This window comes from Podarcis tiliguerta (genome assembly GCF_965153285.1).
Source record: "Podarcis tiliguerta genome assembly, chromosome: 4".
Taxonomy (NCBI): domain Eukaryota; kingdom Metazoa; phylum Chordata; class Lepidosauria; order Squamata; family Lacertidae; genus Podarcis; species Podarcis tiliguerta.
The window spans coordinates 6,001,884-6,018,942 of NC_139537.1; the positions used below are offsets into that span (position 1 = coordinate 6,001,884).

General features: G+C 48.7%; 1 protein-coding gene across 1 annotated transcript in view; it reads right to left on the reverse strand.

Annotated features, from left to right (window-relative positions):
- Nucleotides 1-460: 460 nt before the first annotated feature.
- The window catches only part of PPME1 (protein phosphatase methylesterase 1), a 41,792-nt gene continuing 25,193 nt past the window's right edge, over nt 461-17,059 (reverse strand). The window contains exons 8-14 of the mRNA XM_083436672.1: nt 16,070-16,135; nt 12,840-12,969; nt 11,047-11,176; nt 9,995-10,039; nt 7,138-7,202; nt 4,885-4,952; nt 461-3,171 (exon numbers count right to left, since the gene is read on the reverse strand). Of these exons, the coding sequence (XP_083292798.1) occupies nt 3,153-3,171; nt 4,885-4,952; nt 7,138-7,202; nt 9,995-10,039; nt 11,047-11,176; nt 12,840-12,969; nt 16,070-16,135 (523 nt within the window). The 3' untranslated portion in view covers nt 461-3,152. The remainder of the gene's footprint in view (nt 3,172-4,884; nt 4,953-7,137; nt 7,203-9,994; nt 10,040-11,046; nt 11,177-12,839; nt 12,970-16,069; nt 16,136-17,059) is intronic.

Here is a 17,059-nt window from a genome sequence, read left to right on the forward strand (position 1 = left end):
CAACTATTAGAGGCCATTCAAATCAGAGAATAATTAAAGAGTGGTAGGGAGTGAAGGAATGTATGAAAAAATATGGTTCCGGAACTGGAATATTAATAGATAACGTGTAAAATGTGCAGGGGTAAGCAAGGAAATAATTATAATTAACTGAATAATGATTAAATTATAACAACACAACAAGACGGAAGAAGTAAAAATTTGAGATCACACGTGGCTGAAGGGGAGTGGGGGGGAATGCAAAATATTATTTATAATATAAAAGTTTCAATTCAAAATTTCTAATTGTGATGTATTTGTATACAGCAAAGTTTAGAGTAATTAGGTATATTTTGATTTATGTAACAGGTTTTTTTTTTGAAACGAACAAGGATGCTGAATTTGATGTTTGTAATTTTTCTTTTCTTTTTTTGTTTGGAAATTTAAAAAAAACAAACACACACACACACAAAGCCGCACCACGGCAGGTAGCGAAATATTTATTTCATAAAACAAGGGTGGTCGTCATCATTAGTTGACAAAAAAACTATCTCACTCCCCCACAGAAAAAAATGCCAACAGTACAGTATGTATTATTTAAAGGGGGCAAGGCTAAACGAGGACTCTAGTCTTTGTTGAACCAGATACGGTTTGCCTCCCTCCCCAGAAAAGGGGAAGAAAATTATGCTGAAGGTTCAGAGTTTGGGGTGGGAAGGAGTGTTGGGGGGTGGGGGTGCGGGATAATCTAGGGACGCTTCCCAGCCCCCGAATGTAGCAAGTGACCCACAGACTTAGTACCTAACCGAAGGGGGACCGTCACCTGGCGACTCTGTGTTGAGTTTTTTGATATATGCTGCATACGCCGTGGGAGAGGAAGCGATCGTTTTTCAAACTGGTTCAAAGAAAACCACCAAATCGGCAAAAATTGGCATCGAATGCGCAGGCAGACGGGCAACCTCTTTCCAAGGCAGCTCATTCAAAAGCCAGGAGAAGAGGGGAAGACAGGAGACACCCCCCCCCCAGCCAATGGAAGCACCGGCATCCTAAACATCTGACTGAGTGGCGATTATCCAAAGGAAGGGAATACCCCCGGAAAAAATTGAGGGGGGGGGGGAAATAGAGCCCTCCCTGCCAAAACAAGGGACGCAGCCGGGTCAGGTTCGCCTGTCTGACTTCCAGAGGCGGCCCCTTAATTTTGGGCTGCTCCCCAGTAAGAGGAGAGCATCCTTGGGTACCACTGTGATACTTGAGCAGGGGGGGAAACAAAGGCGACCAGGAAGTGTTGATGGAAACTTGGAAACTGGACTGGGGGGGGGGGTCCTCCTCTCCTGGCTCCCCATTCCAGCTGGTGTTTGGGGTCTGGGCGCCATGTCCGGAGACTGGGCAGCAACCGTGCGAGTTTGGGGGTTTTTTCCCTCCAGTCCATGGAGCAGAATGGGGGGGGGGCTCCCATCTTAGACGCGAGGGCTTTTGTGGCAGAGAAGGCAAGAGACCGCAAGGGCAGGCTGCTCAAACACAGATTTGTTTTTTTGGGCAGGGCTGTGACTACGCATTAAATTCCAGAAACTTTTCCAACCGGAAAACGTTCGGGGCATCAATGTGAAGGGTGCGTCTTCCAATATGCCTCGCTCATCTTTCCTGCGTGAGGAAGAAGTCATAGCCCCTATTCCTCAGCTTGGGACATAGGCACAAAACCAACCCACCACCCCCAATCTGGCAAAGGGTTTGGGTTTTCTGGGCCTAACAGGGCCCAATCCACCAGGAAGGTCTCTGGCCAACACCCCTCCGAACTGAACAGGAGCAGCACAAGGAGTTTGCAAGAGAACTTCCCAGGGGATATTTCCCAAAGTCTCTCCTCCTTGCTTGTTGCGTATTATTTCACATTGCTTCTCTTCACCTTTTTTTTTTTTTTTTGCAAGAGAGGCTGGAGAAGGATTTGACTGCAGCATGCAGTGAAAACTATCGAGGCTCCTGACACAGCCTCTATCCCTGCCTCTAAGAGTCATGGACCGCAAACCCCAATGCAAATATGCTCCTCTCTCTCCCCTAGTATTGAAAATATTGCTCAGGGGGCCAACTCTCCTGTTCTTAACTGGGGCTTGGAAGTGCGAACGCATGAGAAACAGCTCCTCAAATACACAGAGGTCGGGGCTCTAGGACGTTATCCCCACCAGAGCCCCGGAACTGACAAGGGCCAAAATGGTGCTTTAGATCTAAGGGTTGCTTCCTTGAAGTTTAGCTGAAAGATGCCCAAACCGTCGTTTGCAGCCCTGAAGCAAAGGAATGGCTGGCTCTCCGCCCCCATTTCTGTAGTCCTAAAACGACACCGCCCCCTGCCCTCTTCTTGCTTGCTGATGGTTGGCGCGACTGCACAGCACCGTGTGAATCTGATCCGCCCAATTCTGGCAGCTGTTTCAATGCCACTGGCCAGCAGGGAACATCTGGAGAACCTGGCGGGCTGGGCTCTCGAACATCAGGCTAGGGGAAAACTCAGAAAACCCCCCTGCTTTTCAGCCCCCTCCCTGAATCTTCACATCTGCAGCCCCCTTGGCGGTCGCAAGTGTGTCAACAAAACCGAAACGCAGCCCCCGTTCGCTGGGGAACGCAAACACAGGAGGTCGGTCAAGGAGGTGACAGGCCACAAGCCACGGATGGAGCGATGCGCTTCAGGTTTCTACGCATCGTGGCAGCCTGCGCTACTGAGAACTCGCCAGGAGGAAGAGGGTGGGAGGAAGATTGGCCCAAGCAACCCAAAAATGAAAGCCCTGCTCTGGAGGAGCGAAGCGGAGAGCCCAGCTTTGAAATGGTGGAATCCTGCATGCTTAAGAAAAACCAAAGGGGAGAGGGGGCTTCGATGGGGTCCGTCCGGGCCAAGGATTTCCTAAAACTTCCAGGAGGGGCTGCGCAGAGAATCCTTCGCATCCACCTGGTGATTTCGCAGAGAGCCGGCTTACTTCCATCGGGGCGACGAGAAGGAGGCCGCCTCCCCCCCCGATCCGGGGACGGACCAGGTTGGGGTCCGGCGGCAGACGGTCTGGCCACGGACTGGGCCCTGGCGCCAGTTGGTCCGAGTTGGCAACTGAAAGGGACGGCCGAGGAGGAGACAGAAAACACCACAGCCCTCGGGTGCAGGTTTATTTACAAGGGGAGTCGGTGCCGGGAGGACCGTCGGGGCATTAACAAGCAGGAAAAACACTGCGGAGGAAAAAAGAAAGAGAGGCAAACTCAGAGCAGAATTACGGCGCCATGTTGCCCGAGCCAGCCAGCCCCTGCACACTCAAGCAACGGGTCACAGGCACCACCTAATACTTGCTCCGCATTTGTGAGAATGAGTCGGGCCAGTCCTGGTTTCGCCTAGTTGCCCACGAGCAACAGGTGTATACCGTATTTTCCGCTCCATAAGACGTACTTTTTCCCTCCTAAAAAGTACAGTTCTACCTCGGGATGAATATGCTTCAGCTTAAATATTTTCAGGTTTCGCCGCTCGCACATGCACAGACACTCAAAATGACATCACACGCATGCGCGGAAGCAGCGAAACGTGACCCGAGCACGTCCAGATGCGTCTTACGTTTGCTTCAGGATGAGAACGGGGCTCCGGAACGGATCCCGTTCACATCCAGCGCTACCACTGTAAGGGAAAATGTCTGTGCGTCTTATGAAGCGAATGCGTGGTCCTTGGAGCCAAATCACCCGAGTGCTGCGCGCGCCGTTGCCCCGCCCTCCCAGGCTGCCAGTGGCCTCCCCTTTCCCCTGAAGCCCTGGGAAGGTTTAGGAAGAAGAAGAGGAGTTTGGATTTGATATCCCGCCTTTCACTCCCTTTAAGGAGTCTCAAAGCGGCTCACATTCTCCTTTCCCTTCCTCCCCCACAACAAACACTCTGTGAGGTGAGTGGGGCTGAGAGACTTCAGAGAAGTGTGACTGGCCCAAGGTCACCCAGCAGCTGCAGGTGGAGGAGTGGGGAAGCGAACCCGGCTCACCAGATTATGAGTCCACCGCTCTTAACCACACCACCACACTGGCTCTCTGGTTTGGGAGTGGCGGGCAGGCTGTGCGCCGTTGCCCCGCGCTCCTGGGCTGCTCTTTGGGGGTGGGGGCTCTGCCAGCAGCCTCCCCTTTCCCCTGAAGCCCTGGGAAGGTTTGGGAGCCATGGCCCCTGTCCGTCCCTCCACTACGGCTCACCATGGCTCCCCTTCCTTCCCTCCTCCCCGGCTCGCTTTAGAGCAGCAAATTGCCGTCTCTCAGTGCCTCCTTAATTCAACTGCAAAGGCTTTATTGCCTAACTGGATTCTGAGCTCCATTTGAAGTTCAAAAATATTAAGTTTGGGGATTTTTTCAAGTAGCAGTTTTGCGGAACTAGTCATAAATACATGCAAAGCATCTCCACAAACCAGTACAGTGGTACCTCGGGTTAAGTACTTAATTCGTTCTGGAGGTCTGTTCTTAACCTGAAACTGTTCTTAACCTGAGGTACCACTTTATAGCTAATGGAGCCTCCCGCTGCCGCCGCGCAATTTCTGTTCTCATCCTGAAGCAAAGTTCTTAACCTAAGGTACTATTTCTGGGTTAGCGGAGTCTGTAACTTGAAGCGTCTTTAACCTGAAGCGTCTGTAACCCGAGGTACCACTGTAATAGTGAGCTCAGCTAAAACTGAGCAGCCACCTGGCTCAGTAACAGTTTGACCTGCACAACTATTTCCATCCGATTAGTGCTATCTGGGCAAGATAATAAGTGAACTTTGGAGTTCAGTCAGATGTGCTAATAATGCATTTTCTTTTTTCAGGCACTGCAGGAAACTCCCCCCCCCCCCCCCGTTGTATTTCAGGAGGGCAGGAACAGCGCCACGTGGGCGACTTTTGTGCAAGGGAAGAGACCAGCCTGGGGCTGCTTTTCCCCGACGAGCCTTACCATTGGAATCCACCGATGGGCTCTGTAAACCTGTGACGGATCAGGAACGTGGCGACGGCTTCGGCAACCTGGAAGAGAGCGGCCAGAGATGTTAAAAGAGAGAACGGAAAGGCTTGTTTGCGACGGGAGCCCTGAATAAGCCCTGCCTCCCTGCAGACTATCAAGGGCACCATATAAATTAATTTATTGATTAATTGATTAATATTCTACAGTGTTTGCAGGAGGCGGATGCTATTGTGTTCTAACTATTTGTGTTTTCATCTAGCGGTAGCTAGACTGGTGACTGGGAGCAGCCGCTGAGACCACATAACACTTGAAAGACCTACACTGGCTCCCAGTACGTTTCCGAGCACAATTCAAAGTGTTGGTGCTGATCTTCAAAGCCCTAAACAGCCTCAAAGGCCCAGTATACCTGAAGGAGCGTCTCCACCCCCATCGTTCTGCCCAGACGCTGAGGTCCACCTCTAAGGGCCTTCAGGCGGTTCCCTCCCTGCGAGAAGTGAGGTTACAGGGAACCAGGCAGAGGGCCTTCTCGGTAGTGGCGCCCGCCCTGTGGAACACCCTCCCACCAGATGGGACAACATCTGGTAGACAACAACTACCAGAATTTAAGAAGACATCTGAAGGTAGCCTTGTTTAGGGAAGCTTTTAATGTTTGATGCATTACTGTATTTTAATATGTTGTTGGAAGCAGCCCAGAGGAAGGGAAGCCCAGCCAGATGGGTGGGGTATAAATAATAAATTATCATCATCATCATCATCATCATCATCTTGTGAATGACACAGAGATCTTCCAATGGAGGTCTGTTTATAAATCTAAAACAAACAAACATTCTTCACCCCTCCTTAACCCTTCTGCTTGGCAGCACATGCTCAACGGAAGCAACAGGTCAGTTAGACGGATGATGATAATAATAATAATAATAATAATAATAATAATAATAATAATAATAATAATAATAATATTTTTATTTATACCCTGCCCTTCCCGATTTAAAAACCGGGCTCAGGGTTGCTAACAGCAAATATAAAACACTTCAGAGGTCGCTACAGGGCCAGGTTTAAGGTGTTGCTCTTAGCATAAAAGGTAAAGGGTAAAGGGACCCCTGACCATTAGGTCCAGTCGTGACCGACTCTGGGGTTGCGGCGCTCATCTCACTTTATTGGCCGAGGGAGCCGGCGTACAGCTTCCGGGTCATGTGGCCGGCATGACTAAGCCGCTTCTGGCGAACCAGAGCAGTGCACAGAAACGCCGTTTACCTTCCCGCTGGAGCGGTACCTATTTATCTACTTGCACTTTGATGTGCTTTCGAACTGCTAGGTTGGCAGGAGCAGGGACTGAACAACGGGAGCTCACCCCGTCACGGGGATTCGAACCACCGACCTTCTGATCGGCAAGTCCTAGGCTCTGTGGTTTAACCCACAGCGCCACCCGCGTCCCTGGTCTTAGCATACAAAACCCTTAACAACTTGGGATCAGTTTACCTGCAACATCGCCTTGCCCCGCATGTGCCCACCTGACTGCTGCAATAGGCGCTGCTTCAGGTGTCCCATAATACCTGCTCTGTATTTGTAAGAACTCAATATTTTACACATTGGAACTCCCCGCATTTGATATCTAGCAGGAGCTTTCACTGTGCAGACGTACCTTGGAAGTCGAACGGAATCCGTTCCAGAAGTCAATTCGACTTCCAAAACGTTCAGGAACCAAGGCACGGCTTCCGATTGGCTGCGGGAAGCTCCTGCAGCCAATCGGAAGCCACGGAAGTCGCGTCAGACATTCGGGTTCCAAAGAATGTTCGGAAACCAGAACAATCACTTCCGGTTTTTGATCGTTTGGGAGCCAACACATTTCGACTCCCAAGGCGTTTGTAAACCAAGGTACGACTGTACTGTTTTCGGCACCTGCTAAAAACAAGGCGACCCGGCTGCTTGGAAAGTTGATGCAAGTTATAATAACAATTATACAATTTATTATTTATACCCCGCCCATCTGGCGGGGTTTCGTGATCCGTTAACTCTTTCTGAATGTCTTAAATTACCGTTGCTGACTTTTCTCAGGGATAATTTTATGGTTTTATCTTTTTTTTTTTTTTTTTTGTTAACCGCTTTGAGGTTGCTGGGGCTATTTTTTTACCCCCCACTCAAGCAGGGTATAAATAATAAATAAATACATTTTGCAAAAAACAAAAACCAAGGGGGTGAACTGTAATTCTGCCCTCAAAGCCCCAGGTGTTCCAAAACGTCACTCACTTTGTCTGGAGCGTCTTCGTGGACTGCGTGGCCGCACTGCGGAAGAACTTGCATCTGGAATTTCCCTGCAAGGGGCAAGAGAGGGTGAGGCAAGACTCCCAGAATCCTTTGCTCCTGGCCTTCTGCTTTTGACTCCATGGTTCCTAGGCAGGGAGAAGGCGGCAGCAGCCCAAGACATGGTTTTTTCCTCCCTAGGTAAAGTACAGCGGTACCTTGGTACTCAAACAACTTGGAACCCAAACACCGCAAACCCAGAAGTAAGTGTTCTGGTTTGCAAACTTTTTTGGGAAGCCGAACATGCTCCGTTTTGAGTGCCACACTTCCGTTTTGAGTGTTACACCGAGGTCTGTCTGTTTTTGCTATTTATTTTGCGCTTTTGTTTTTGCAGCTCTTTTTTTGTGACTGCGTGGAACCTAGTTCAGCTACTGATTGTGTGACTGCAGTACATTGTTGACTGCTTTCATTTTTATGGATCAATGGTGTCGTTCGATGGTAAAATCCATGCTAAATTGCTGTTTTAGGGGTTGTTGTTTTTTAAAGTCTGGAACGGATTAATCCCTTTTGCATTACTTTCTATGGGAAAGCGCGCCTTGGTTTTGGAACGCTTTGATTTTGGAACGGATGTCCGGAACGGATTAAGTTTGAGAACCAAGGTACCACTGTAGATGGGTGCCACCCTGCACCCCACATTCAAAAGCTGACTGAACCAACAGTGGACCCTACTGTGACGTTAACATATGAGTGCCGGAGGAGAAATAGTTAAACAGGTTACCCAATCAGAACCCAGGGGGTGGAGTCAGTGGGATTATAAAACCAGCTCTGGGAGGGGCAAAGGGGGGAGTTCATTGGGAGTTTGGTTGGAGTGGGAGTGAATTGGGATAGAGTCTGTCAGCAGGTTGAGTTAGTGTAGCGAAATAAGCTGAGTCAGGAACAGTTAGGAGCTAGGAAGACGAGTAAATATCTGAGAGGTGGTTTAGTGAGTGAGAGCAGGGAGCGGAAGTTATAGGTCTGGATAGGCACCCCATGATTGTAATTCACCGATACCATTTATGAAACCACACGCTTGTTAAACTGCAATAAGTAAACAGAAGTTTATGTTTCAATTTAACCCTGACTGGACTCAGTATTGTACCAGGTAGGGCCTGGGTGGTGGTAAAAGTGACCCCTGACCATTAGGTCCAGTCATGACCGACTCTGGGGTTGTGGCACTCATCTTGCTTTATTGGCCGAGGGAGCCGGCGTACAGCTTCCGGGTCATGTGGCCAGCATGACTAAGCTGCTTCAGGCGAACCAGAGCAGTGCATGGAAACGCTGTTTACCTTCCCGCCGGAGTGGTACCTATTTATTTACTTGCACTTTGACGTGCTTTCGAACTGCTAGGTGGGCAGGAGCAGGGACCGAGCAACAGGAGCTCACCCCGTCGCGGGGATTCGAACCGCCGACCTTCTGATCGGCAAGTCCTACGCTCTGTGGTTTAACCCACAGCACCACCCGCATCCCTGGGAGGTGGTAGCAAGAAATAAATTGGTGGCACAGGGATCAATAGACGGTGAAATGTCCGGGGACCCTGTGTGATCGCCACACCCACTAGCAATGGGATAGCATCCTCCAGCACACCTGGGGAACAGCAGCAGCCGCTTAGCTGTGGAATCTCTGCGTGAGAGGCCTCAGGAGCTTGTCTCACTCTGCCCCCGAGGCAGCCTGAATTCCGCAAACCCAAATGCTGCAACGGTCTACATGCAAGTTACGGGGATTTGCATTCTGGGTGGGGCCAAGCACCCAGGAGGAGTGCCAAAGCCCACCCACAACCGACGGAAACTTCAGTGCAGCTTCCTTCCAGGCTTTTGGGATTAAATGCACTTCCAAACGTATCAGCGCAGGCTTAAGGACTAGGAACTTGTCTCAATTCCTTTAAACCAGGCATGTCCAACAGGTCAATCGCGATCTACTGGTCTATCATGGGATGTCCCTGGTCGATCTTTGTTTTTTGTTTTAATATTTATTAAATCCTAGTTGATCTTTGGACCCCCCGAGAAATCCCCACCAAAAACAAACAAGAAAAAACAAACTCAACAACTCTGGCTCCCCCAAAATAGCTCAACAACCCTGGTCAATCCTTCTATGACAATGACAATGATCACTGCCAGTTCTTTTATACTGGGAGTAGATCGCAGTCTCTTGGGAGTTGGACGTGCCTGCTTTAAATAATCCCAATTAAAAAGCAATAGCACTTTGGAACGACAGCTTGCGTTCAGACAACACCCTCGTCCCCACCTCCCAGCTTTAAGAACTGTTGGGTGTAGTGAAGGGTTAACCTTCTGTGCCTCGAGACTGAGGGGACGGGCTTACAAGGGAAGCAAGCCAGGATGTGACGAAAGCAGCTTGGAATGCTGTGAGCTCAGTGGAAATCGAAAGCAGCAGTTTGCTGTTGCGTAGCTGCAAGCAGAGGCAGAAAATGCAGCTCCAGTCAGATGGGATTTGACTGTGTAAATACATGTCTTTTGTGACAATAAAGTGACTTTAGAACAGAAGCAACGTTTTGGGAAGTGCTCTTTCAATCACACGCTCTGCTGTGCAGACTTTGCTTATTGCTTTACAACCTGCAGAGGCTCGCAGGGGGAAGCGTGCCGGACTCCGAACAATAAAGCAATAAATCTACCGAAGAGCTTATTGGAAGAGGTCAATTGAATAAGAACTCTAATTCCCAAGCAAAGGGCCGATCTATCGGAGGTCATTGTCAGAATGACATTATCCAGAACCGGCTACCACTGTCCCTGCCTCCTGTTAGATCCCTCGAAAGACAATCCCCGTGATCCTCTTGAAAACCAATCAGAGCCCAGGATGTCAGCATATTTACCTTGCATCTGCCCAATGGTTAGATCTTTATCCAGTCTGTCGACACCTAAAAAATGATTCCAGGGCACGGGGAAAGAGAGAGAAGGACGAGAAGGGTTTTTTTTTTAAAAAAATCAAGTCATTTTGCCCTGCTGGAAATCCCGCAAAGGTGGGTGGAGGAGAAGAGAAGGAGTGAAGCGTAATCCAGAACTTGCTGGACTTGCTGTTTGTAGTGGTCATGTGGGATTGCTATGAGGAATTATGAAAAACGAAGCAAGCCATTGTGTCTGCGGTGAAAGCATCGCTTTGACTGGGTTTGGGTCACTGACATGATTTCTGATCAACCCCACAAGCCTCTGCATCTCTGCCCCCATTTTCTCTATGCCTGACAGTAATGCATACTATCACAGACCAGTTGCTTACCAGGCATCCTGGGTACATAAAAATAAGGAGGCAGCTTTGAAGGAGGTAGCTTTGATGTAGCTTTTGTTAATCTTTAGGTAGAACGTAGGGCCAGGAACAGAGTTCACATGGAGGTGGTAAAATGCCTGTCTTTGCTGTGGGTTTATTACCTCCGGGGTTTGCTAAATGCATTCCTCCTTGGTTCCTGTTTATTTAGCCTAAACATGTATGCATGTTTAGGCTAAATAAATATAGTGCCTGGTGTGCTCTGGTCCATGGGGTCACGAAGAGTCGGACACGACTAAATGACTAAATAACACGTATGAATGCTCAAATAATACATAGTTCTTTGTAGTTAAGAGGCTTCCTCTGATCTGACTTTGTCCCCGCGTGGGGATTTTTTGAAATGCTCAGAGGAAATCTGACTGGTTCTTACAAACGCTGTGTTAAAGTTCTTCCTTTAACAATCCTTCCTTTGCTTTGGGAACGCCTCAGTACCTGGCTGCAGAATGCTACCTGTAAAAAACACCCCTACCTCCCTCACAGGGCAGACTAAGCCAGGGCAAATCTGACCTGCGAACAGTGACAAGGAGACTCTCCACAAGGAACTGGGGGGCGGAGTGTCTTTGCGGGGCTTGCAGAAGAAAGCGAAGAAACGAGAAATACCCTTACCGGCCAAAAGCAGCAGCTTGGGAACAGAGCAGTTGAGGAAGAGGTTGGAGAGGCCCCGGAACCAGCCATCCCAGTACGTTTCCGTTTTCGCCAGCTCAATCCGCCATGTATAGGCCACATCCTTCTTGGTCTTTTTTTCGGGGTGGGATAAGGGAGACAGAAGATGTCCGCTTTAAAACACTGGAAACGCAACATGCGAGCAGTGGGTTGCAGCCCTCCAGATCCCGGAGGACTACAACTCCCATCAGCCCTGACTGTTGGGGCAAGGCCGATGGGAGATGGAGCCCGGATGTGGCGGAAGGCTGCAATGTTTCCCCCAATGCAATGTTTTGACGCGGCAGCTAAAAAAGCCAATGCAATTCTGGGCTGCATCAATAGGAGTATAGCATCTAGATCAAGGGAAGTAATAGTGCCACTGTATTCTGCTCTGGTCAGACCTCACCTGGAGTACTGTGTCCAGTTCTGGGCACCACAGTTCAAGAAGGACACTGACAAACTGGAATGTGTCCAGAGGAGGGCAACCAAAATGGTCAAAGGCCTGGAAACAATGCCTTATGAGGAACGGCTAAGGGAGCTGGGCATGTTTAGCCTGGAGAAGAGGAGGTTAAGGGGCGATATGATAGCCATGTTCAAATATATAAAAGGATGTCACATAGAGGAGGGAGAAAGGTTGTTTTCTGCTGCTCCAGAGAAGCGGACACGGAGCAATGGATCCAAACTACAAGAAATAAGATTCCACCTAAACATTAGGAAGAACTTCCTGACAGTAAGAGCTGTTTGACAGTGGAATTTGCTGCCAAGGAGTGTGGTGGAGTCTCCTTCTTTGGAGGTCTTTAAGCAGAGGCTTGACAACCATATGTCAGGAGTGCTCTGATGGTGTTTCCTGCTTGGCAGGGGGTTGGACTCGATGGCCCTGGTGGTCTCTTCCAACTCTATGAGTCTATGATTCTATGATTCAGCCCTGTTGTATCCCAGCTTGGATCCATGGAAGCGTAAGAGGAGGGGAAACTGCCATTAATATTATTCCGAGCACAATGCAAAGTGTTGGTGTTGACCTATAAAAGGTAAAAGGTAAAGGACCCCTGGATGGTTAAGTCCAGTCAAAGGCGACTATGGGGTTGCGGCGCTCATCTCACTTTCAGGCCGAGGAAGCCAGCGTGTGTCCACAGACAGCTTTCCAGGTTGTGTGGCCAGCAGGACTAAACTGCTTCTGGTGCAACGGGACACCATGACGGAAACCAGAGCAGTGCACGGAAACGCCGTTTACCTTCCCGCCGCAGCGGTACCTATTCATCTAGTTGAACAGGTGTGCTTTCGAACTGCTAGGTTGGCAGAAGCTGAGACAGAGCAACAGGAGCTCACCCCGTCGTGGGGATTTGAACCTATACAATGGCTTATGCCCAGTATACCTGAAGGGGCATCTCCATACCCATCGTTCAGCCCAGACACTGAGGTCCAGCTCCGAGGGCCTTCTGGCCGTTCCCTCCCCGCAAGAAGTGAGGTTACAGGGAACCAGGCAGAGGGCCTTCTCGGTGGTGGCGCACGCCCTGTGGAACGCCCTCCCATCAGATGTCAAGGAAATAAACAACTATCAGACTTTTAGGAGACATGTGAAGGCAGCCTTGTTTAGGGACATTTTTAATGTTTGATGTTTTATCGTGTTTTTAATATTCTGTTGGTAGCCACCCAGAGTGGCTGGGGAAACCAAGCCCGATGGGCAGGGTATAAATAGATACAACAACAGCCAGAGGCCCGCGGTTATTCTCCCAATCCTGACAAGATGCCTTCCTCACCTCTGTGTCATCATCCTTCTTCCTTTTGTTCACGGATTCTCCGTTTTCGTCTTCCTCCTCCTCTTCCTCCTCCTCTATGATCCCCTCCACGATGGTTTTGGAACCCCCGGGGCTGGCAGCACCTTCGCACCTGGTTCAAAGGAACAACAAGGAGTGATGGAGACCTGGACAACAAGACCAAGTCAATTTGAAACACTCCACCTTGGCCTTAATGGGAGGGCAAGTAATACCAGCGTGTTACATAGGAAACTGAAGTTATCGCACCCGATGTAGCTCCCAGAATTTTTAGTTTTGGTTTCTAGAATCCCGGGGGCAGAATGCATTGCTTCCTTCCCCGGGCAAGGATGTGGGATTTCTGTAAAACTCATTGATTCCCTCCCCCTCTTTTTTTTCCCTTTCTCCTCCCGTGATGAGGCTGTATTATAATGTTTTAATGTTGTATTCTCATCTTGTTTTTAAGTTGCATTCATTCAACTTGTTTTTTTTATTGGTTGCTGAGCCTGGCCTTGGCTGGGGAGGGCGGGTATAAATAAAATTTATTATTATTATTATTATTATCCGTGAGGCCAGCGTCACGGACGCAAGACTGCAGTCTGACCACAAAACTGGTAAAAGCCAGTTGAGCGGGGAACCTAACAGCAGAATGCTAGAGTGAAAAACAACTCCAGATAAGGTACAGGGAGGGTTCTAACAAATACAGTCGTACCTTGGATTTCAAACTCCTTGGCTCCCGAACAAATCAGCTCCCTGTCTGATTTGTGAGTGTTCCGGTTTTCGAAAATTCTTTTGGAAGCCGAACGTCCGACGGGGCGTCTGATTGGCCACAGGAGCTTCCTGCAGCCAATCCGAAGCTGCGCTTTGGTTTCCAAACATTTTGGAAGTCGAACGGACTTCCGGAGCGGAACCCGTTCGACTTCCAAGCTACGACTGTACAGCAAAAAATAATAATCGGTAGAATAAAGTTGATTTTCGAGGATTGTGGTTGATGAAGAGATGGAACAGCTCAGATTATGTATATTTTTCTTATACAGTGATACCTCAGGTTAAGTACTTAATTTGTTCCGGAGGTCTGTTCTGAACCTGAAACTGTTCTTCACCTGAAGCACTGCTTTAGCTAAGGGGCCTCCCGCAGCCGCCACCGCACGATTTCTGTTCTCATCCTGAAGCCAAGTTCTTAACCCGAGGTACTATTTCTGGGTTAGAGGAGTCTGTAACCTGAAGCGTCTGTAACCTGAAGCGTCTGTAACCCAAGGTACCACTGTATAGAGTGCATCGTAATGCAAAGATCTCACAGATTCTCTGGTCTCTATCCTCTAAAGCATTACTGAATAAAGTCTGAACGACTGGATAAGTGTTGTGAGCCTCTATACTTGAACCCCCAAGGGAAATTTCTCCCAGAATGGGATAACAGGGATTAAGGGGCATGGAAGTATTTAAAGATAAAGGTTTGGATTTGGAAGACCGCAATGTGGTCCCACTCAAAACATGGCTTTCAAGCCTGCCCCCCCCCCCCATATTCCTACTACGCTTCAGGAAAAGTCACAGCACCCGGCTGTCCGGCAAAGGGGAGGCAAGTTCCGAGTCAGAATTGTATGTATTGTTAAAGTATTTTTGGGTTGTGCCTTTTAAAAACAAAACCCACATAATAATAATAATAAATAATAATAATTTTTTATTTATATCCTGCCCTCCCCAGCCGAAGCCGGGCTCAGGGTGGCTAACAACAATAAAATAATAAAACATTCTAAAATCATTTCATTAAAAAATGAAATGGGATGGAGTTCTGTGAAGACTGCCAAAGAAAGGAGTCAGGCTGTGCCCTGGCCAAAGGCTTGGCGGTGTTAGGATATTTCCGTTCCACCTTAAAAGGGAGCAGGATGTTTGTGTCACAGCCTGCGTATTTCCTGTTCACAGGATGTTTCTGTTGTGTGCTTTCGTTTCTCTCTCTGTGCTGGAGACACTGAAGCAGGCAGTCATGTTTTCTCTTTGTTCTGACCAATGCTGAATAAAGTTGTAAATATGCTCTCCTGAGTGCATCTTTCACTGTGTGCATTATCTGCTGATAGAACGTGCATCGGCTCTGGAATGTGGCAAGCTATTTCTGGAGCTCGTGTCGCTAATTGCTGATACTGCGTGTCTGCGGGAGATCGATGGACGTCCGGAGACGACGTGGAGTCCTGACGGACTTTGTCTCCCTGGCAGTATCCCAACAACAGGCGGAACAGCTCTGTCTTGCAGGCCCTGCGGAAAGATGTCAAGTCCCACAGGGCCCTAGTCTCTTGTGACAGAGCGTTCCACCAGATCAGAGCCACAGCCGAAAAAGCCCTGGTTCTGGTTGAGGCCAGCCTAACCTCCCTGTGGCCCAGGACCTCCAAGATGTTTTTATTTGAAGACCGTAAGGTCCTCTGTGGGACATACCAGGAGAGGCGGTCCCGTAGGTACGAGGGTCCTAGGCCGTATAGGGCTTTAATAGTTAAAACCAGCACCTTAAACCTGATCCTGTACTCCACAGGGAGCCAGTGCAGCTGGTATAGCACCGGGTGAATGTGATCCCGCAGCGAGGACCCTGTAAGGAGTCTCACCGCAGCATTCTGCACCTGCTGGAGTTTCTGGGTCAGTCTCAAGGGCAGGCCCATGTAGAGCGAGTTACAGTAATCCAGTCTGGAGGTGACCGTCGCGTGGATCACAGTGGCTAGGTCAGGGCGAGAGAGGTAAGGAGCCAACTGCTTAGCTTGGCGGAGATGAAAAAATGCCACCTTTGTTATAGCTGTAATCTGCGCCTCCATGGAAAGGGAGGTGTCAAAGATTACACCCAAACTCTTAACGGATGGTGCTGGCACTAATTGCACCCCCGCAAGAGATGGGAGTTGCCCCCCCCCCAATCCCATATCATCCTGTCCCAGCCAGAGGACCTCTGTCTTCGAAGGATTTAACTTCAACCTGCTTTTGCTCCTTCTGCTGTGGCTGATAACCCTATGCTGCCTTTGATGTTTATTATCTACAGACCCCCCCAAAAGAAAATAAAAATCTAAACTACCTGACTGGGGTTCCTCAGAGGGATTTTGGGGAGAGCACGTACACTGTTAAGTTGCAATCCAAACCCCAGAAGATCGGCTCCTGCGGGGATGTCACAGCCATGATGAAAAGCTCCCACCATCATTTCACACATCCATGTACGAAAACGGGGCAGAAACACACGATAAAAGGCAACTGAAGAAGGCATGACTTACTGTTTGACTTGGCCAACCATAGAAACCCTGGCAGATTCAAGATTCCGTATCTGCCCGCTCTTTACGCTAGAGAAAGAGAAAAGGAAACAGCCATTAGATGGGGGGTTAGTTACTGCCAGGGTGGATAAAAATCAATTTATTTATTTTTATTTAATTTTGGGGGGATTTAAATTGGATTTTTTGGATTTAAATTGGATTTGAAAAATAAAATGCGTTTGGAGGGGAAATCTTTCCAAAGATCGTTTTCTATTTAAGTTACATTATAGTCCAAAGGCTATTCTTCAGGAAATAAGGATTTGTTCTTTTTCATTTGTGCTAAAACTCAGTCTAAGGCTTTAAAAAACAAACAAACAAACAAACAAACAAAAAAACATTTACCCACATCAGTTAACAAACATGGATACATATGCTATAATGTTATTGTTTTAGTTACTGTATTTTTCGCTCTACAAGACACACTTTTCCCCCTCCAAAAATTAAGGGGAAATGTGTGTATGTCTTATGAAGCGAATGCAGGCTCCGTGGCCTCAGCGATAGCAACGCGAAGCCTCCGGAGTGCAGTGGGAGCGTGCCCACTGCGCTCCGGAAGCTTCGGGTTCCTTTCGCTGAAGCCTGGAGAGCGAGAGGGTGTCAGGACTGGTCGTTGTCCTCTTCAGATCACCACACAAATGCTTCTTGTTCTTTATAAAACTTTTTATTGCGTATTAACAAAACAATCTTATAAACGGTTCTTAACTTTAACTATTCTTCCTCAGAGTCACTTCTTTCAGATACCTTCTGAGCTCTGCTTCTCCATGACCAGCCACCCTCAAAATGGCGAAGGCGCCTCTCCCTTCGTTTTCCCGCTCTTTTTTCTAACCTCCTGGCTAGAGCTGGCCTGTATCTCCTCTCCTCCGAATCTGAGCTAGAACTTAACCCTTGCCTTTCCTGGGAACAGCCAGTCCCTCCCTGTTGTTCCTCTTGCTCCCTTCTATTAGATTCACTGTTCTC